An 18,013-nucleotide genomic window follows, 5' to 3' on the forward strand; every position below is an offset into this window, starting at 1 on the left:
ATAGCAATTTTATGAAGTAAACCAGTATTTATGCTCCCAGGAGGACTCTGCTGGTATACTACTCAGAAAGGTAAAATATCCAATCGTGTAAATGGCTAAAGTTGCTGTTTTCTCTACAAAATGTTCTTCTTGCTTTTCTGCATTTTAAGCGCATTAGATTCTGCAGATGTATACGCTTGCTGGAATGAATCAAGGCACCTTTCCACTAGAGATTTCGGCACTGCATCCTACACTCGATCTGAGCTGGTGATCCATGATGGCGCTGTCTAGTGCCAATGATGGGTGTTGCATTGGACGATGCGTTTTTTTTTAGCATTCTCCATGACCACACGCATGCGTCGTTAACGTGATATGGTGCCTCAGTCGGACCAGACAGCTCTGCATCGCTTTGTCGAAGGGCCATAGCGCCAGAAGGGATGTCCTTGACACAAAGGCCATTGTGTTTTTAATGAGGTATTTTGTGAGATAAAAGCTGGAGGAAGGGGAGTCTAGCCAGGAGCTGGATAATGGACAACACTTTCACTCTGAACAGTTTAAGGGAACAAACCTATAGACAGGACGGTCTAGGATATTTAAAATATATCTGAGGAGTTTGCTATACCCTGAACTGTACACCATCATCTCTCTCTCTCTCTCTCACTCACTCGCACTCACTCGCACTCACTCGCACACACTCGCACACACACACATTGGTGTGTGCCTGTGACATCTGTATGTCCCCCTGTGTATTGACAGTCTATCTTTCACAGTCTAAAGGCAGGTAGGTCATCCAACCTAAGTTGGTCTTCCTATCTAAATGGGGACCGTCTGTTCATTTCTATGGGAAAAACCCTAATCCCAATCATGACACCCTTAATCTCTACACAGCCCTAACCTTAACCATAAGTAACCTACCAAAATACAAGAGTTTTTGCACTTTTACTATTTTGATTGCATTCACAGATTATTATAAAATTGAGGTTATCTAAATGAGGACCTGAAGAAGTGTCCTCAAAAGTAAGATTCAGATTTTACCGCACTTTGGGGACATTTTGGTCCCCAAATGTGATCTGTGCAAACCCATACACACACAGGTCACACAATGAATTGCCCTTTGAGTCTCCTCGAGACCCCAATTCACATAAATCAAATGCTGGAGAGGGGACAAGTTAATTCCATACATCCATGTTCCATAGACAGTTGTCCAGTGAAAGGTCATGGAGAGACTATAGCCTGTTTCAGGATGCATGGAGCATGAAAAAGAGGACAAACTGGACAGAATGTCAGTAATAATTTTTCATTATCGTTCATAGTTTTGTGGAAAAATTCATCGAGTTCTATTCATCAAGTAAATGAACTGGTATAATAGGTTACCTGAATGTTTTTTCCTCCAAAGATACTATAACAAGAACCTGCAGTATTAGGTCATTAAATATGTCATACTTAATATAAAACACAAAAAAACCAACATATTTAAAAGTGCATAAGTCCATTAAAAACAGACAATAAAGGGAAATGCTTTTTTTGGATGATACGCTGAATGATATTTATTTAGATGTTTTTCTGGCCATAAGATGTTTAATGCAAAGTGGCCGATTGATCTAATCACTGTTAGGGGTCTTTTCAGGGGTCATGTGACACTGGGTTAGTAGGTCACCGGTTACAATCCTGTAGCTGGCAGAGTGATGTCACCGTTGGGCCCTTAACCTCAGTTTCTCCAGGGACTGGCTGATCCTCTCTTGTATGCTGTTTTGGGTGAAAGCATCTGCTTAATAAATGTAATGTACATGTTTTCATGGTAAATCATTGAAATGTTACATTAACACTTACACTGTTACCCACTGTTATCTGCTGTCTTCAAATGCAGCCCTAACGAAACTTGGAGGTTCAGCTGTACTGACAGATTCGTAGCTGCAGGTAACGGGGTCATCAGGTCCACAGGGAGGCCTCTCTCCCTGCCTTCAGTGAGTAATCAACGCAGACCAGTGACTCTACATTGCCTATGATATGCAGCCAAGGCACGTGGCCGTGGATTTATGCCATTCATTTATCAGCCACCCTCCATAAAATTGGTTCCCACACCTGGCTCGGTCATAAATAGAGCCCATCTGAGTGAGGGGTGGTGTTAGCGTGGAGGAATCATGGCTGTAGTGAAACGTTCTGTCATTGGTTGCACTGGAGTTTCTCAGTTCAGCCCTTTTTTAAATTATTTTTCTGTGAAGCAATGTGCAGGCCAGCTTGCATTATTACTTAATCATGTTTATTTTTTCAGCACTGTACAGATTGCATACTTTATTTTTTTTCTTATTTTTTCCACATTTTAACAGGGGAGATATGTCCATAATTAAGGTCACTGGATTAAATAGCTTAGTCTACAAAGTGATTTCAGTATTGGACCGTTGAGGAAGGCCCTTCCACTTTTGACTGGTTGACCCTGCTTTCTCAATTAATACTTCACATTAGACTAAATCGTCTGCTTTGACCCAGTGTGATGAAGACCTACTAGATGGGGAATAGATATTTAGGCCGCGTGGGGCGCCTTCAGGACCGCCTTCCTGGATGCCAGGACACGGAGATTCTGGAGTTTTCGGAGCTCTGCTGTGATCCCATGTGCCTTAATTTGAGATGATAAAATTCAGATAAATGGCACTACCAGTCAGATTTAACACTTCAGCTGCATTAAAATGAGCTACATTAACATACGTTTGATTTTTCAAATACATAATCTAATACTCGGAAAGCCGTCCTGCATGGCCTAGCTGTGGTTATTCCCAGCCACATCACAAGAAAGCAATGGTCACAGTCAAAAAGTCATTTTTGTAGTTTCCTGAAGCCCTGGGTTAAGGTGTCCGTGAAGGTCATCCTGAAGCTGTCCTGCATGGCCTAGCTGGGGCTGCTTTGGCTTGTGTGCGAGGCTTGGTGGCTCAGTAAGCAGCACTGTAGCCCCCCACCTCTAGGTCTGAGGGTCTCACTCTTACTTCCACCCTATGTGCATGGAGTTTGCCTGTTCTGCATGTGTAGTATGGGTTTCCACTAGATTATCTGATTTCCTTTCACAGTCCAAAGACATGCAGTTAAACAAGTAACCCTAAATTGCCAGTTTTGTATGATTGTGTCTGCATGTAAGTGGATTTGGCACCCCACCCAGTGTGTTCCCAGCCTTATTCCCTGTTCCAATTTGAAGAGGCTCCCAGCTCCCCTCCATATCTGAAATGGATGAATACAATTTATCACCATTCCCATCATCCTGACAATCCAACATGAATCTGATTTAATAACATTAGAAAAGGAATTTGTCTTCTGTTTTGTAATTTCAATGTAGAATGATTTGGCATTGCATTACCCATAGTCAAATCTTGGCCAAAGCTGAATAAAAACTGGATCTAGCCCGGGAGACCAGGACCTTCTCACCTGCTATGTAGGAAACCCATAGCTCCCCAGCATATCCACACCTGCCCAGGTGTTTATCCTTGCTAGCTGCAAATTTTTTTACCGCTGGCTCAGATTGTTGCTTTTTTAAAACTATAAGGTAAAAACTTGCACATCTTCGACTCTTGCAGCATGAAATTCAATATGTCATGATGTAACACCTCGAATATCCCTCCCAGAAATGTCTTCTGAAGATGTTTCATCACGCAGTTTAAATACCCACCAAACAGCCTTCTAAGAATAACCTGTCAATGAAAAGAATTTAATGCATTTAAATTATTTTGGCTTCTGTTCCCTTTATATGCAGCCCTGAAAGATGATAAGACTGTGATTCTGGAGAGATGATTTGAATCCACTTGATTTGGGGGTTATTTGAATGATGTATTCGATTCAGGTCTGTGTGATTTATGGACTTTTTTCCCCAGCACTACCTGAATCAGGTTTTCAGAGATTGTTGATTTAGGGTGTTGTGATTCTGGGTACCTTAATAAATGACTGTGTAGCACTTGTCTTCTATGATTCATGGCTGTGTGTTTATAGCTGCATGAATTAGGACTGTGTGATTCAGGTCATAAGTTTTTGTTTGATCTAGGCTGGCTTGATTAATGATTATAACTAGGCTTATACACCAGGAGTGACATCACTGAGGGCGTGGACAGTTCTAAGGTCACCCTGAGATAGAAGCGCATTGAATGTGGATGCAATGTCCCCCTTGAGAGATGTTAAAATATCATGAGTGACTTCATCTGTACTGAAGTCCTGTCACTCCTTCATCTGTCAAAACTCAGTGGCAGAAGGAGAAAATTGATAAACATCCTTGGCCTTCTTGTGGCACCTCTGCCTGTGTGAGATTTCCAAAATAAGACCCAGAGTTCGATGACTTGGTGGCGATCTCTTCCGGCGCTGCAGTCATCTAGTGAAACCAGGCATGAATTCACAGTTCCTCCTGGAGTTTGGTGGAAAAACTTATTTTAATCTGGTAATTTAGCTCTTGCTATCAGAATCTCTCAGTTTCCTGTTTGGGCTTTTCATTGTGGCTGGTCGCTTACATCCTCTATTGGAAGAAGCACACAGCTGTATTGTGGCACAGTTTCCATGCATGTTGTCTGTACTCATGCTTGTAGTGATGAATGGACAGTCTGATGGACATGTGTCAGTCAGCGCGTGATCAGCTGCACAATACTCAGAGCATGCAGAGGAACTACAAACTCACTGCATGTAGATGTTTTGTTACCTGACCAAGTGGTAAGACTATGTTGTGCTCTGGTGAGGAGTTTCACAGGGAATGGCTTTAAAATTTATGTATATTAATGCAATCAGCAGTATCTGTACAAGATGCCAGTATAATCAGTCTGACTACCAAGCTGGTTGGGGATCTCAGCTGGGGGATGGGGTTCACTGATTCCTAGCTTCGTAACTGTGGTTGAACAACAAACATTCGTTTGATGGTAGAACAATGGGAGGGTGGATGACAGAATTGCATGGGGGACACGCAGCATGCGTGCTTAAAGGAGGAGCCGGCTTATGAAGCGATTAGGAGGAGTTGGCAAGAGCAGATAGCAGAAGGAAATGGTGAGGTGATGGAAGAAAGAAGAAGCTGAGGCAGTCACCTGGAAGATTAATAAGTCAATGCCACAGCATCTTGGCACACAGTGAGGAGCACCTGAGTCTGATCGGGTAACATTCACATCTCGGAAAAGCCCCACACAGAGGCCTTTTACATACTTTTTGAAATTATGGTGCCAAGGGCTTAAAGCATGGTGCAGGAAATGGAGCTGAGAACAGCCATTCCAGCAAAATGACTACAGCCACTTTGAAGTTGGGTGAATATGCAGCAAAAGAAAGAAACATGCTTGTCGCGTTTAGAAATAAATTCATTCATATGATGGTGTGAATAATGATTTAAAGTATCATCATAAGAATTGTTTTTTATTCGGTCATAGAAAACAGCAGTGAAAGACAGACACAGCGAATGTAGTCAAGCAGTCATGTCTGTACAGCCACAAAGCTGACGTCGTTTATCTGGCTGGTGCATGCTGTTCTCCAGGAGCATAAGGACATCGCTATTTAGAATTGCAAATGGCCTCTTTTAGCCACCCCCAGCTTATTTGTAATCTATTGAAACAGCATGACAGAATACATTTGTTGTGCGTGTGGTAGATATTTGTTTGAGGAACCGCTTTGTTCATTTTGAGCTCTACCTCTGCTATTTGATCATTTTTTTTTACTGGATCTGCGGAGATTGTATCCTGGGACTTTATAGACTTAACAGTAAACATTGGGGGTATTTGTTATTGACATCATCATCACCCAAACCCACTTGTCTCCACTTTGTTCTAGTGGGGTAGTTATGTTTTGGTCATGTGATAGCATTGCGCTCTTATTGGTCAAAGATGACCCAGATTCTTGTATGCTGACAGCTAGGCACATGCAGGGTGCTGGAATGTTTTCCGGGATCTTGAAACCCCTGTCCAAATCGGCTAATAGTCTTGCTGCACCGTCATGCTGAATTTGGCCGCAGTGAATTGAGAGCGCTGCGTGAGACAGGACAAATGCATCACTAGTGCTCGGTGAACAGAAGGGTGAGAGTGCATGCAGCATAACGACCAGAACGGCTGCCCTGGCTGGGCCTGGGGCTGCTCTACAGTCCGCCTGATTGGCTTTAGAGTTTGAGTGCACTGCCCCCACACCAGGCAGCTGTTACAGTAGAATATATCACTGCTTTTGCAAATCTGAGAGCAGTGGTCTCCAATGTTTTTTTTGCAGTGAGTAACATTTACAAAGAAAATAATCTAGAGAGCTACAGTATATTTTGCCAGCTGGGGGGGTCCCATCTGAGATTCTGTCAACATGACAGGTACATGCATAAAATGCTTTCAGGTGCTACAGTACTACTAACGTTAAACTTACCGGAATGTCCCTTTTGTGTGCCAGTTTATTCAGACAGTCTAGTCAGAAGTGTGTTTCCCCCTATCACATGCCACTGTGTCCTGGGCAGCTCACACTGCCTTCTGGAACACGCCTGTCAATCCTCTGGGAGTAAAGCTGTTGGTGAAAGTGAGTGACCCACTGAGAGTTTTCAGTTATGAGCGCATGAGGACTGAATTCCTACAGGGAGGGATTAGCTGCTGCTTAAAATATTTAGGAAATTCAAGCTGTTATAGTAACAGATACTATTCACAGTAGAAAGAAGTAGCATGAAAGCCTGTCTTACTCCATTACTATAAGTGATGTAGCTTTTATTTCAGCTTGTGGGGGGAAAATTCTTTTGGAGTGTGTGGAGTTTTTTTTTTTAACACTTCAGCAGGATGTAATGTCTGTCAGGAAAGTGAATGAGACCTTTATGCAAAAAGCAGGGTTTTACCGATTTTTATCTGAAGAAATTCAACCCCACAGCCCAGCAGCGAGCACATAATCAATTTCAGGAGGCTCATATTTGCGTCCTTCATTGAATCACATTGTGTGATAGTGTGACATGTTGAATCTGAAGTTAAGGGGTGAGGTTTTCAGGTATAAGATCTCCCAACATTGCCTACCTGCATTAGAGTTCATCATAACATCTTAAACATGGATAGTTATTATGTTATCAGCTTTTGTATTTCTCCAGGGATGAGCATCTATTGCATTTCCTACTAAAAGATAATGGAGGTTATGATGCTTTTTGACCATAGTCCTCTTTTTTTTCTGCCATTCAGCTTTCCCACGATTATCTTGTGGTGTCAAGTGGTCCTTTGAGACTGTAGCTCATACCCATCTGCTCTTTTGTTTATTTTTCAGCCGTGCAATTAAAACCAACCAGGACCTCCTTCCAGAAACTCCCTGGACAAACATCTTCTATGATGATTTCTGGGGAACGCTTCTCACCCACAGCGGCAGCCATAAGTCTTATCGGCCCCTATGCACCCTCTCCTTCCGCCTGAACTACGCTCTGGGTGCTTTGGATCCATGGGGGTACCATTTGGTGAACGTGGTGCTCCACTGCGCCGTCACAGGCCTCTTCGCCCACCTCTGTCGCCCCCTGCTGGGTGGCGGTCGCTGGACACTGATGGCCGGGCTGCTCTTCGCCTCACATCCAGTGCACACGGAGGCAGTGGCCGGCGTGGTGGGCCGGGCAGATGTTGGGGCAGCACTCTTCTTCTTGCTCTCGCTCCTGTGCTATGAGCGACACTGCGCCCTTGGTCTGCCCTTGGCCCAACTCTCGTTTCGCTCCTGGGCCTGGTTCTTGAGTAGCCTTGCTTGCGCCTCCTGCAGCATGCTCTGGAAGGAGCAGGGAGTCACTGTGCTGGCCGTGTCAGCCGTCTATGACGTCTTCATCCTGCAGCGTCTCAAACTCCGACGGCTCTTCGTCCTTCTCCACAAGGTACCTGCTGTTAATCTTATCTACGTCTGTTTCTGATAGCATGTTTCTACTACCTCTTCCAGAAATTATTTTTATTTTTATTTGAAACCAAAGCCAAAAAAAGTGTGTGTATGTTTGTATAGACAGCTTGCTGTTCATTAAGCGTTTCTGTTGGAGAATATTGCTTGTGTTGGCAAGGAGATGTATGAGTAAATTGGATCTTTTTGTCCTTGCTTATAAATGAGAGGAAAACATGGAAGTAAAAAACTGAGCATAGAGACAAAAGACGTGTTCACTGGGACTAACTGTCTGGGAGGCTGTAGCTAGCTGTCTCCTTTTGCAGTGCTGTAGCAGCTCCTCAGGACCCTCCTCATCTCTCTGGAGAACTGAGCCCACATCTGCACTCCCAGCCTGCAATTCAGAATTAATTGGATAATCTTTAGGAGCATTTGGCACCGTGATACCTTCTTAGATGTTTCATTTATAGGGATGAGTCAACCTGAGTGAGCTGCTGTAGATCTTTAAAGAGACGGACACTTGTGAGATGGGCTGGGTGAACGATCACGGGGAGTTTGGGGGTGAATACATGGCATTGAACGCAACCATAAAAGTTTGGAGTAGAAATCTCTCACATCTTTGGCTCAGCAGGGGCTGGATGGTGGATGGAGATGGGGGGTGGGCAGAGGCTGGGAATATGGGTATGTGTTTATGAAATTTCTGGACTGTGATTTTTCTATCCAACCCCGCTCTGAGATGTAAACTTTATGGACTATTGATGGCAGGCGATGTACACTGAATATCTGGGGTGTTTTATTTAGGGTGTGGTTAGATGCACTTATGGGGACATTGTGTCCCCATAAGGATAGGTATACCCACTCACACACACATGGGTTCTGCTTGTTCACCCCCTTCTGCTGGGATGGTCCTGTTACAGGGAAGAATATTGTGCGGCCCTAAACCCACAGAAGTCAGTCTGTTTCTCGTGCTTGGGCTATTACCTACTTAGTGCTGCTTATGGTTCCTGTCAGGCTGACGGGAGGAACATGTGTGTTTCAGTGAAAATAGATGCCCCACATGGTTCCTTGTTTGAAATGCACAGTTCCTGCCATATTCCTGCTTAGTTTTGCTAGTCAGATGATAAGGTCTCTGGGTATTTAGTTCCTTTTATTTTTTTTCTCTCCTGGTCTTCTCAGAGAGTCTCTTTCGTTATGACTAGATTAAATACCTTCGGTACAATCAGAGCTGCTTTTTTTTATTTTAATTTCCTCCCTAATGGGTTTTTCTTGGTCTACCTGCTTACCACATTAGACCAGACTAGTATGTTCTTTGGATCAATGTATTTATACCTGGAGTCCAGGCAGTGTTAAAAAACTGAAGGAACAAATCTCTGCAGCATCTTGCGGAGCCGAAACAATGGTCAAATTTCATTTTGATCTCAGGATGAATCTGTGAGTGTGAGCACATTTTGAACTCACCAAGATGTAAAAATAGAGCAGAGGTCGGTGGCATAAGGTCTCAACATTCAGAAGTTCAGCTGATCTGGTTTACTGAATGTTTTGTCTACAGCCAGTGTCTGTAGAGGGACCTGTGAGTTGTTGAGGGGTGTTCCTTCGTTAAAGTCTCATACACCTGCCATGATCCCTTGTCTCTGAGCTGTTCAGTCATCCAGAAATGACCTGAGCCTCCTCTGATTAGGGTGTAGGGTCCCCCATCCCATTCTCCTGGTGATGCTGATAGTGAAGGATTTACATGTAATCGTTTCAAACCAGTGGAGGGTGTTGCTTTTGTCCCAGAGTGTTTCCCCATCATTTCCCTGTAACCAATTGCCATTGTGTTTAGGGTCAAGAACAATAGAGATGCACAGGGCCTATCCATGCTTCTGTTCCTCAGTATAGTTTTAGCAAAACCATTTTCCCAGGAGCAGCATGCATCCCCCTTTTTTAGTTCAAGCAGTCCCTCAGATGCAATGCTGTTTATGGATGGTAAAGATTTTTTTTCGATTGATCATAGAGCCAAAAGTTTAAACTTCCCCTGAGTTCTTATAAATTTGTTATATTAGCAATAGCTGCTGTTGCTAATTTAGCTGATGATCTGTGTGGTGGTATTCTTGATTATTTTTGATGCTGCCATGTATCTTTGAAGGCATGTGTGAACTCTGCAGGTCTCTTTGCATCTTGTCACCCCCTGCTTCAGCAGGAGCTGGGCACAGCAACAAACCAGCAGATTAGTGAGGTTGCTGTCTGCCAAATAACAGGCTTTGTGTCCGTGATCTGATTGCAGTCATTTCCTGCCTGAAGAGTGAAGCCTGCTGTGGACAGTCCCCCTCTTTCCTCAACAAAATTCCCTCTCACCAGGCTCTGCCTGGATGGATCCATCTCTTCTTTGCTTTTTTGTTATTGTTCATGACTTCTGTGTCTAACTTTCCATACCCCGGAGTGTCTGTCTGCCAGCAGCAGGGTTTCCCATCTCTGCCCCAGCAGGTATCTCTGGCCTCTTCCCATCAGCCCCTGTGATTCGTTTAAACCACCCACTCATGTGACATTTTCCTAGTCAACTGACTTCACTCCAACAATACAGCATTACCTTTTTCACTTACCAGTAAAATTATATTTCTTACTTTCTGGTTTTCTAATGTTCTTTTAGACAGGTACATGAATCATAAATGTGTCAATGTCCAACTAATTTGCCAAAGCATGCTGTCTGACGCAGTTATCTCCATCTCAGACTTACTGATGAGTATTGTATTCTGGGTGTTTCACATGGTCGGCAGACGCCGTGACAGGCACGTTTGTGGTATTGGTCGTTTTGCTCAGAAGTGTGTCGTGTTCATTAAAGATGGGGGTTCTGAAAATACCATTTCAGTGGTTCACCACTATTTCCTGTCCATTGCCTGATTGTTCAATTAATAGCTGGATAATTCCCATGTGAAGGTTGTGAATGTGCTGTAATAAAGGAGGTATATGCTTCTTTAATGCTGAATATAGAGTGCTCATTATAAAGCCCAAGTGAATGTCCGGGCTGATCTGCTCTTCAGATAAAGCCTAGTTTAAACAGATCAGGTTTTCATCGACTGACAGCCAGATGCAGACAGGCGGCGTCAGGGGTAATTGGTCCCTGCTATGAGTTTTCTGCCCATTAATTAGCCTTGGGCTTCGCTAAAATAACAAATGAATAAAATCTCAGGCAAATATTCTCCAGTAGATAGTGGTGGTGGTGTATAGCTATATAATGCTTAATTTGATTAATTTAACTAGAATAAAAGGTTTTTTGAAGCTTTTGTGGCATTACCCATGTAGTTGTGCTCCCTCTGCCATCTGTCCATCAATCCAGGCACTTCAACATCTTTTGATAATAACCACTTGGATTGTGATGATCTCTGAGGAAGTATGGAGGGTCAGTCAGAGTATAATGCAGAGGAGACACTAGTCCCTAAGTAGAAAAGCACACACTAACAGGGAAGTAGAAAAGTAGACAACTTAACCCTTTGAGTCTCGAAGCAGCACTGTTTGCCCACCTATTTGCATATAGCGCTATTCATATGATAACAATACAATAATCCCACGGATGTTACTGGGTCAAGAAAATGTGTGAAAACTCCCATAAACAAGAACACATGTCTGGGTTTTGTTTACACTGATTCAGGAGCTGCAACCTTTTATTTTGTGATGCGAGAGAGTTTTCAGTGAGGAAATGCGTTAAATATACATCACTTAAATTCATAGATAATTAGAAATTCATAAACTACAAATGTCATTTGTTTTCCAATTTTGATTGCTATTGTAAAAACTTGTCTTTACAAATGCATGCAAACTGTAGGTAACTGGGTTGGTTTTTTGGTGTTTTTCACTACTTTTGAGATTTTTTGCAAGTATAAGAGTACAAAGCAATCATTTTATTTAACTTGTGTTTCTAATGATACATATCGTAAAACAGCTAAAAATAGTATGGATTGTATTTGCTGGAAATAAGATTCTACTTCAAATATTAACTTTTGTGTAATTCATACAAATAATGCAACAAGGGTACGTTTACCGAAAGCATAGCTGCTAATTATGTTAGCAACTTATATTCAGTTTCATGGTTCTAAATGTGTAAGTCGCTAACAGGAGCTTCTGTGAATGGTGCCCCAGTTTAGCAGTAAAACATGAATATATTTTATGGAGTATTTTCATTGTGGCGTTTAACACACTGAAGCATGGTAGCAGCAAAAATAAAACTAAAAAAGACAGTTTTATTGTAGCCCAAGAAGGGGCCACACACTAATAACAACCACACTCCCATCGCATATAACGGAGACACACAAGGTCTGACACTGGACTGTAAGGTACACACATGGTAACTACTTACAAAGAACACAGAAACCCCAAAGTAACTGGCACCGATTGGGGCATACACAGGTAAACACACTTACACAAACCTGCCAATTCAGATTTACATTCGGTGCAGCCAGGATGACCTACCTGCCTTTAGACTGTGCAAGATAGACTGTCAATACACAGAGGGACATACAGATGTTACAGGCACACACAAATGTTTGTGTGTGTGTGTGTGTGTGTGTGTGTGTGTGTGTGTGTGTGTGTGTGTGTGTGTGTGTGTGTGTGTGTGTGTGTGAGAGAGAGAGAGAGAGAGAATGTGAATCTAAATAAGAGGGTGTGTTTGTGTGTTGAGCATGTGAATGTGTGAGTACCTGTGTTAGTCACTATTCAGCCCTTCTCTGACACCTTCCCCTGGAAATTCATTAATACAGCATCCCAGCAATCAGAGTGAGAACCACTCGTCGTGAGAAGGCATCCAAGTAGCCACCCATCCACCCAATTCCCTATGGCTTCCTTGCCAAAGGTGAAACAGCTTTTGTTCATCACTCTCCTCTCCCCAAAGATTAATGATCATGAAGAATGATGTCCTCATAGCTTCTGAGTCTGGTGTGCAGCCTTGGCTTCAGCCAGTCCTGTATTGCCCTACCAATCCATGCATGCTTGTGTGCGGCCAGTACTGGTGAATGTGCTCAGGGCCGGGCAAATAATCTTGGTCAACATGCTCATGGATGGTTCCGTGATGCTAGTGAACGTGCTTGTGGCTGGTCATGTGATGCTTTTAAAAGTGCTTCTGGGCGGTTGCATGATGCTGGTTGGCATCCGCCTCCCTGCTGCATTGTTTGATCATAATCCGAAAGCCTTGTGTCAGCTCCATGCATCTTTGCTGTAAATTACGCCGTTAAATGCCAGTCAGTTATGCAGACATTTATTTATTTAGGAAGGATTTCCATTCTCAGTCATTTATGACCCCAGAATAGCATTGACTTGTCTTGTTTTGTTTTCAGAATCTGTGGTTGTTTGAAAATCTCCAGTGGCTTTATAAAAATGAGCTCTCTTGGTGTTATCTTTCATACAATTAGTCGCGATTATGTGCTTGTTAAGATTATCCATATAATACAGTATCATTGGCCATGTTCTGACAGCTGCTGCTTCTGTGCCTCCCTTGGTAATACTTTAATGGTATTCACATATATTATGCCTGGCTTGTCTGGTCTAATCAGTTTAAGGGGAAATGTGTATTTTACGATCTTATTTTCTGCCCGAGGAATCACTGAAGTTAGTCACATAACCTCCTGGCCCAGAGAGTGTGTTTCTTTATAATATGTCCTGCAGGTCATTGTTCATTAATAGTGTGTAGTTTATGCTCATTGGTGAGGCTTTGGAACATCCCACTGGCCTCATGAACTGTCCCAGACACTCGACATTCTGGTATATTGTGGGACTGTGATGTTCATAAACTGGTAGCCTTCTCCTGCAGCTGAGTTTTACATGGAGACAAAGAAAGGACATGAATCAGCCTGAAATTAACATGATCAGCAAGCAATGACTGGAATTCTTGAGTGGATACATTATTTAACCCTGAACATCATTTGTCTTGTGTGCCTGATGTGAATGAAGACTATTTTGCTGTAGATGTTCCTCATAACAAAAAATAAAGGATTTTATATGAGCTTTAACCATCCTCCCAATGGAAGAAACTCTCAGCTATTGCTATTGGTAAGAAACCAAATACAGTGATATAAATATTGCTGCAGTAGTTCATATGTGACATATGAATAACAGAGAATGGTTACTGATGTATTATATGGATACTGATCATCTACGATCCATTACAGTCTTAGAGATAAGCTGTGGGAAGAAAGAGTTTCAGCTGGAGTTCGTGATAGTTAACCTGTAGTTTCTCTACTGAAGGGAATGTGCAGGCTAGCACCTTGTTCCAGTCCTAATGAGGTTAACCCTGTAATGAATGAGTCCAGTGGGATCAACCTGTGATATTTCATCCTATCACACTGTAATGGAGGTCTTTTCTCAATTTTCTGTTAGTCATGCATATGTAATATGCCTTTTCTCCAGCAGACATACCTAACATTGGGAAATCCTACAGTGATTTTCATTTTCTCCTAAGCTAACAGTATTCAGGTTGCAGTATAAGTCTGAAGAGGAAGTCAATCCTTTTGAAATATTCAATCTTGCTTGTCTCCCCAGAAAGCAAAATCCCATTGTAGCCCTGTTTCAATTTTACCTAACACGAGTGAGAAAGATTAAGTTGACCTGTACCTCACCCTGCTGTAGGAGCCTTTGAGTCAGTATAATAGGACAGTGGCTGTACAAGATGCTCTTCCCCCTCCATATGAATAATTAAAAATTTGCCTTAACAAACCATGTCCTAGGTGTGGATCATATGGCAAAAAGATCATATAGTGATTTTTTTTTTCATGCAGAATCACGATCCAGATCTTATCACAGTTATTCTCATTCTTTAAGACTATTTTGCGAGTTACTAAACAGTACAACCAAACAAATTCCGCAGTTTTAAAATACAGTCAAACCTCGGATTGCGAGTAACTTGGTTTGCAAGTGTTTTGCAAGATGAGTAAACATTTTAAATAAATTTTAACTTGATAAACAAGCGAGGTCTTGCAATACAAGTATTATGTATACGCTTTGTCTGCCTAGCGTCACGTAATCACAACTGAGCCAATGGTTCTTCTCTCTCTCTCACTGCAGGATTGTGGGTAATCATTTCCCCTGTCTCAGTCGGCATGCCTCACTTGTATAGTCAAAATTTTGTAGAAAAGCACCACCTGAATAGGGGTGTAGCAGTGCGAGCAATGAATGTTTAACGACAATGCAATGTCCTCATTTCCGCGAAATTGAAAAGGAGACAAAAGCGGCTGTCATTGGATAGCTTTTTTGTTAGTCGCACAAAAAGAAAAAGATTCCAGTGAGCCAACAGATAGCAGTGATTCCGTTAGTTACAGTGAAAGTCGTCCTACAAAATATCTCTCTTCTCCTCACTCTCGTCTCCCTCACACCATCCACAATTCTTTTCAGAGGTAAATTGCAGGTTAATTTGTTTTATGTATTTTTACTTTATATTTTGTATTAATATTTTTTTATGAACATTCGTTCCACAACCCAAAAATAATCTGAGTTTCCATTATTTCTAATGGGAAAATTTGCTTTGAAGTACGAGTGCTTTAGATCAACTGTATTCACGAGCATGTTTCTGGAACGAATCATGCTCGCAATCTGAGGTTTTACCGTAGCTGTTTGGTTGTGTCGGTTTTGGGAAATTCAAATAAGTTCCATATTACTGTAAAATCAATGTAAAATTCTTTTTAGCGTCAAACTCCTCCATGGTGTACATGACGCTATGTTTCCAAATAGAGAATATGTAGCATGTTGGGCATTGCATGTTGAGCCTTCCATGTTGGGGCAAGGGTGCAAAGGGGAAAGAGGAAGAAATCCAAGGCGCTCACTGCTTTTTGCTATTACCAGTTAATTGGTTTGTCAAAACCAATTTGGCTGATAAAAAACTTTAGATATGTGTAGGAGCCATAGACCTGCCACTTATTGTGCACTGTAGCACAATACTAATGATCTCTCTGTAAAGGCAGATCGTTAAGATGTTTTAATCATTCGCAATCAAATATCATCAATTTTGACACCCCTACCCTGTCCTCTGCGTTGGGAATGAGCACTCCCCCCACCCCTCCGTAAAAAATGTGCCAGTAGCTTGTGGAACTGGCGTCCTTTCAGTTGCTGATCTCTCTTCTCATGCTAACATGCATAGCACATCGTGTAGAGGCAGCATTTTACATGTGGCAGTGACAAGACCTTATTCAGCAGTGGGAAAACTGCTGAAACCAGTGAAACTGTATCTTTGTTTTTATGAAACTAGGGATAGTGCAAAATGTACAAGAAGCTGTTTATTCCTTCAGTGTCCTATTAGCATTCTGTGGAGAAATCTGTCAGGAAGCAGATTGTCTGCTAATTTAAATGCATTTTCAATAGGCTGTGTATTCCTTTTAGCATGTCATTATATAATAATTTTAGCAATTAACATATTAAAATTTGCAAAGGTAATTTGTATATGCAAGAGGCCAAAAATTCAGTGGGCCTTTGCATATTTATTCACATATTATTGGGTGGCTCCCATTTGTTTGTAACAATTTCAATGTTTGTAACAATGTCAGATTAGGGTAATGTGGTCTTCGGCTCATCCTGGGGATAGTCCCGGCAATCAAGGGAACTCACTCCTACACGCATTCTCACGCAATGTGGTGTATGCATGCTTTTAGGCTGTGGGAGGATACCCACATAGACACCGGAGAACATGTGAACTCCATGCTGAATTCGCTTCAGCAGCCCTGGAGGTGCTGTTATTACCAGCAGATGCTGGCTTGAATTTGCCACTTAAATACTGCTGATAATTGCTCTCCTATACTGTCATGTATCATTTTGCAGTATTGCTGACTGGGGGTCTCTTACACTGGGAGTTTGGCTGGTGCTGTAGGTAGCATTGATGCTTCATACCTCCAGGGATGGGGGCTGCTTTGTTTACAGTATGTGCAGTTGACATCCTCTCCCCAAATCATGTGGTTTTCTTTACAGGTTCTTCAGTTTCCTCCCACAGTCCAAGACATGCAAGTTAGGCTGATTGGTGTTTCTAAATTTGATTGGTGAGTGTGTGCATGTTCGTCCTCTGTGATGGACTGGCATCCTATCCAGGGTGTGTGTGCCCATTGCTGCCTGGGTTTGGCTCCAGGCTTACTGTGATCCTGACCAGGATATGAATTTGGAAGGTAGCTGAGCAGATTAAGCATTTCATTCAGCATATTTTTAGCAGTATATTTCCAACATCCGTCTACAGGTTTACTAAGCAGAACAGCATCGTTGACAGCTATAAAGGCAGACAGATCTGAACAGGAAAAGATGCCGGGAGTAAAAGAAGGTTCTAGGTTGGTGAAGAATTTTTCAAGCTGGTGCTGTTTAGCTTTTTAGTGGCTCAACCTATGAATATGGACAGGTTAATGTTTGGTGGGTCCTTGTTTGTGGCACAAGTCCATATCAGGACATTCAGCTTGAACTGATGAGGAATAATGAGCATATACTGATGCCGAATAGGTCTATCCACTGACAGCCTGTGGACTGTAGCAGCATTGTCATTTAAGGTAAGGTAGACTTAACATGGTGTGTCTTTAGGAATATTAATGCTAAGATGATGGGAACCTGATTCCACAGACCTGCAGGCCGTGCAATTGAGAGCTTTATCTCCAGCATTTCTTAGCTATTCTAGGAATGATAAGTAGATCTTGGGGTGATAGAGTGGTCTGGTTTGTTCACATTCACTTAGATAAGCAGGGCCCTGACCTTTCCAAGAAGAACTTTTGAAGTCCATCCCGAAGCTACTAGGAAGTGAGTGATAAAACAGTAGAGTCTAATGAGAGTTTTCTGCTTCTGGTTATAATATGTATACTTCTGTGATGCTCTGAATATTCTATGACACAGAGTATGTATATGTGCACTGCATAAAGGGCATTACTGTTAGTCATGCATATGTAATACGTTTAGTACCGATTCACCGTAGCTTTACAGTAGATTTCTGAAAGTCATGCAAAAGCTACATAAAGAGCTGGATACACCCCTGGGGTCCACACAGGCCAGTCTCAGATCAGAGCATGACGTTTGTGCCAGTAAAACCTTTACTTCCCTGGTTATAGCAAATTCTGCACTTTAAAAACGTAAACTATGATGTACTCAATTTTTTGGTGAAACATTTTTACACTTAATAATATTGAGTACATTTTAAAGCTGTGAAATTAACTATATATACCTAATGGACTGAGTAAATCCAAATACAAAAATTAAGTAGATCTGAATAACTAATTTGATTATCATAACAGATAAAATCGAGTAGATACTCAGAAAATCCTAAGTCATTTCG

At 42.1% G+C, this 18,013-nt stretch overlaps 1 protein-coding gene across 5 annotated transcripts in view; it reads left to right on the top strand.

Moving 5' to 3' along the window:
- Positions 1–18,013, top strand: part of LOC125738038 (protein O-mannosyl-transferase TMTC2-like) — a 108,851-nt gene that overhangs the window by 27,172 nt on the left and 63,666 nt on the right. For 4 of the 5 annotated variants that reach the window (XM_049006521.1, XM_049006522.1, XM_049006523.1 and 1 more), the window contains exon 2: positions 7,186–7,768. The exons of the other annotated variant lie outside the window; for it this stretch is intronic. In XM_049006521.1, coding sequence (XP_048862478.1) covers positions 7,186–7,768 — 583 coding nt within the window. The remainder of the gene's footprint in view (positions 1–7,185; positions 7,769–18,013) is intronic. 5 annotated transcript variants of the gene reach the window in all.

Source organism: Brienomyrus brachyistius, chromosome 3 (assembly GCF_023856365.1).
Source record: "Brienomyrus brachyistius isolate T26 chromosome 3, BBRACH_0.4, whole genome shotgun sequence".
In the NCBI taxonomy this organism is placed as follows: domain Eukaryota; kingdom Metazoa; phylum Chordata; class Actinopteri; order Osteoglossiformes; family Mormyridae; genus Brienomyrus; species Brienomyrus brachyistius.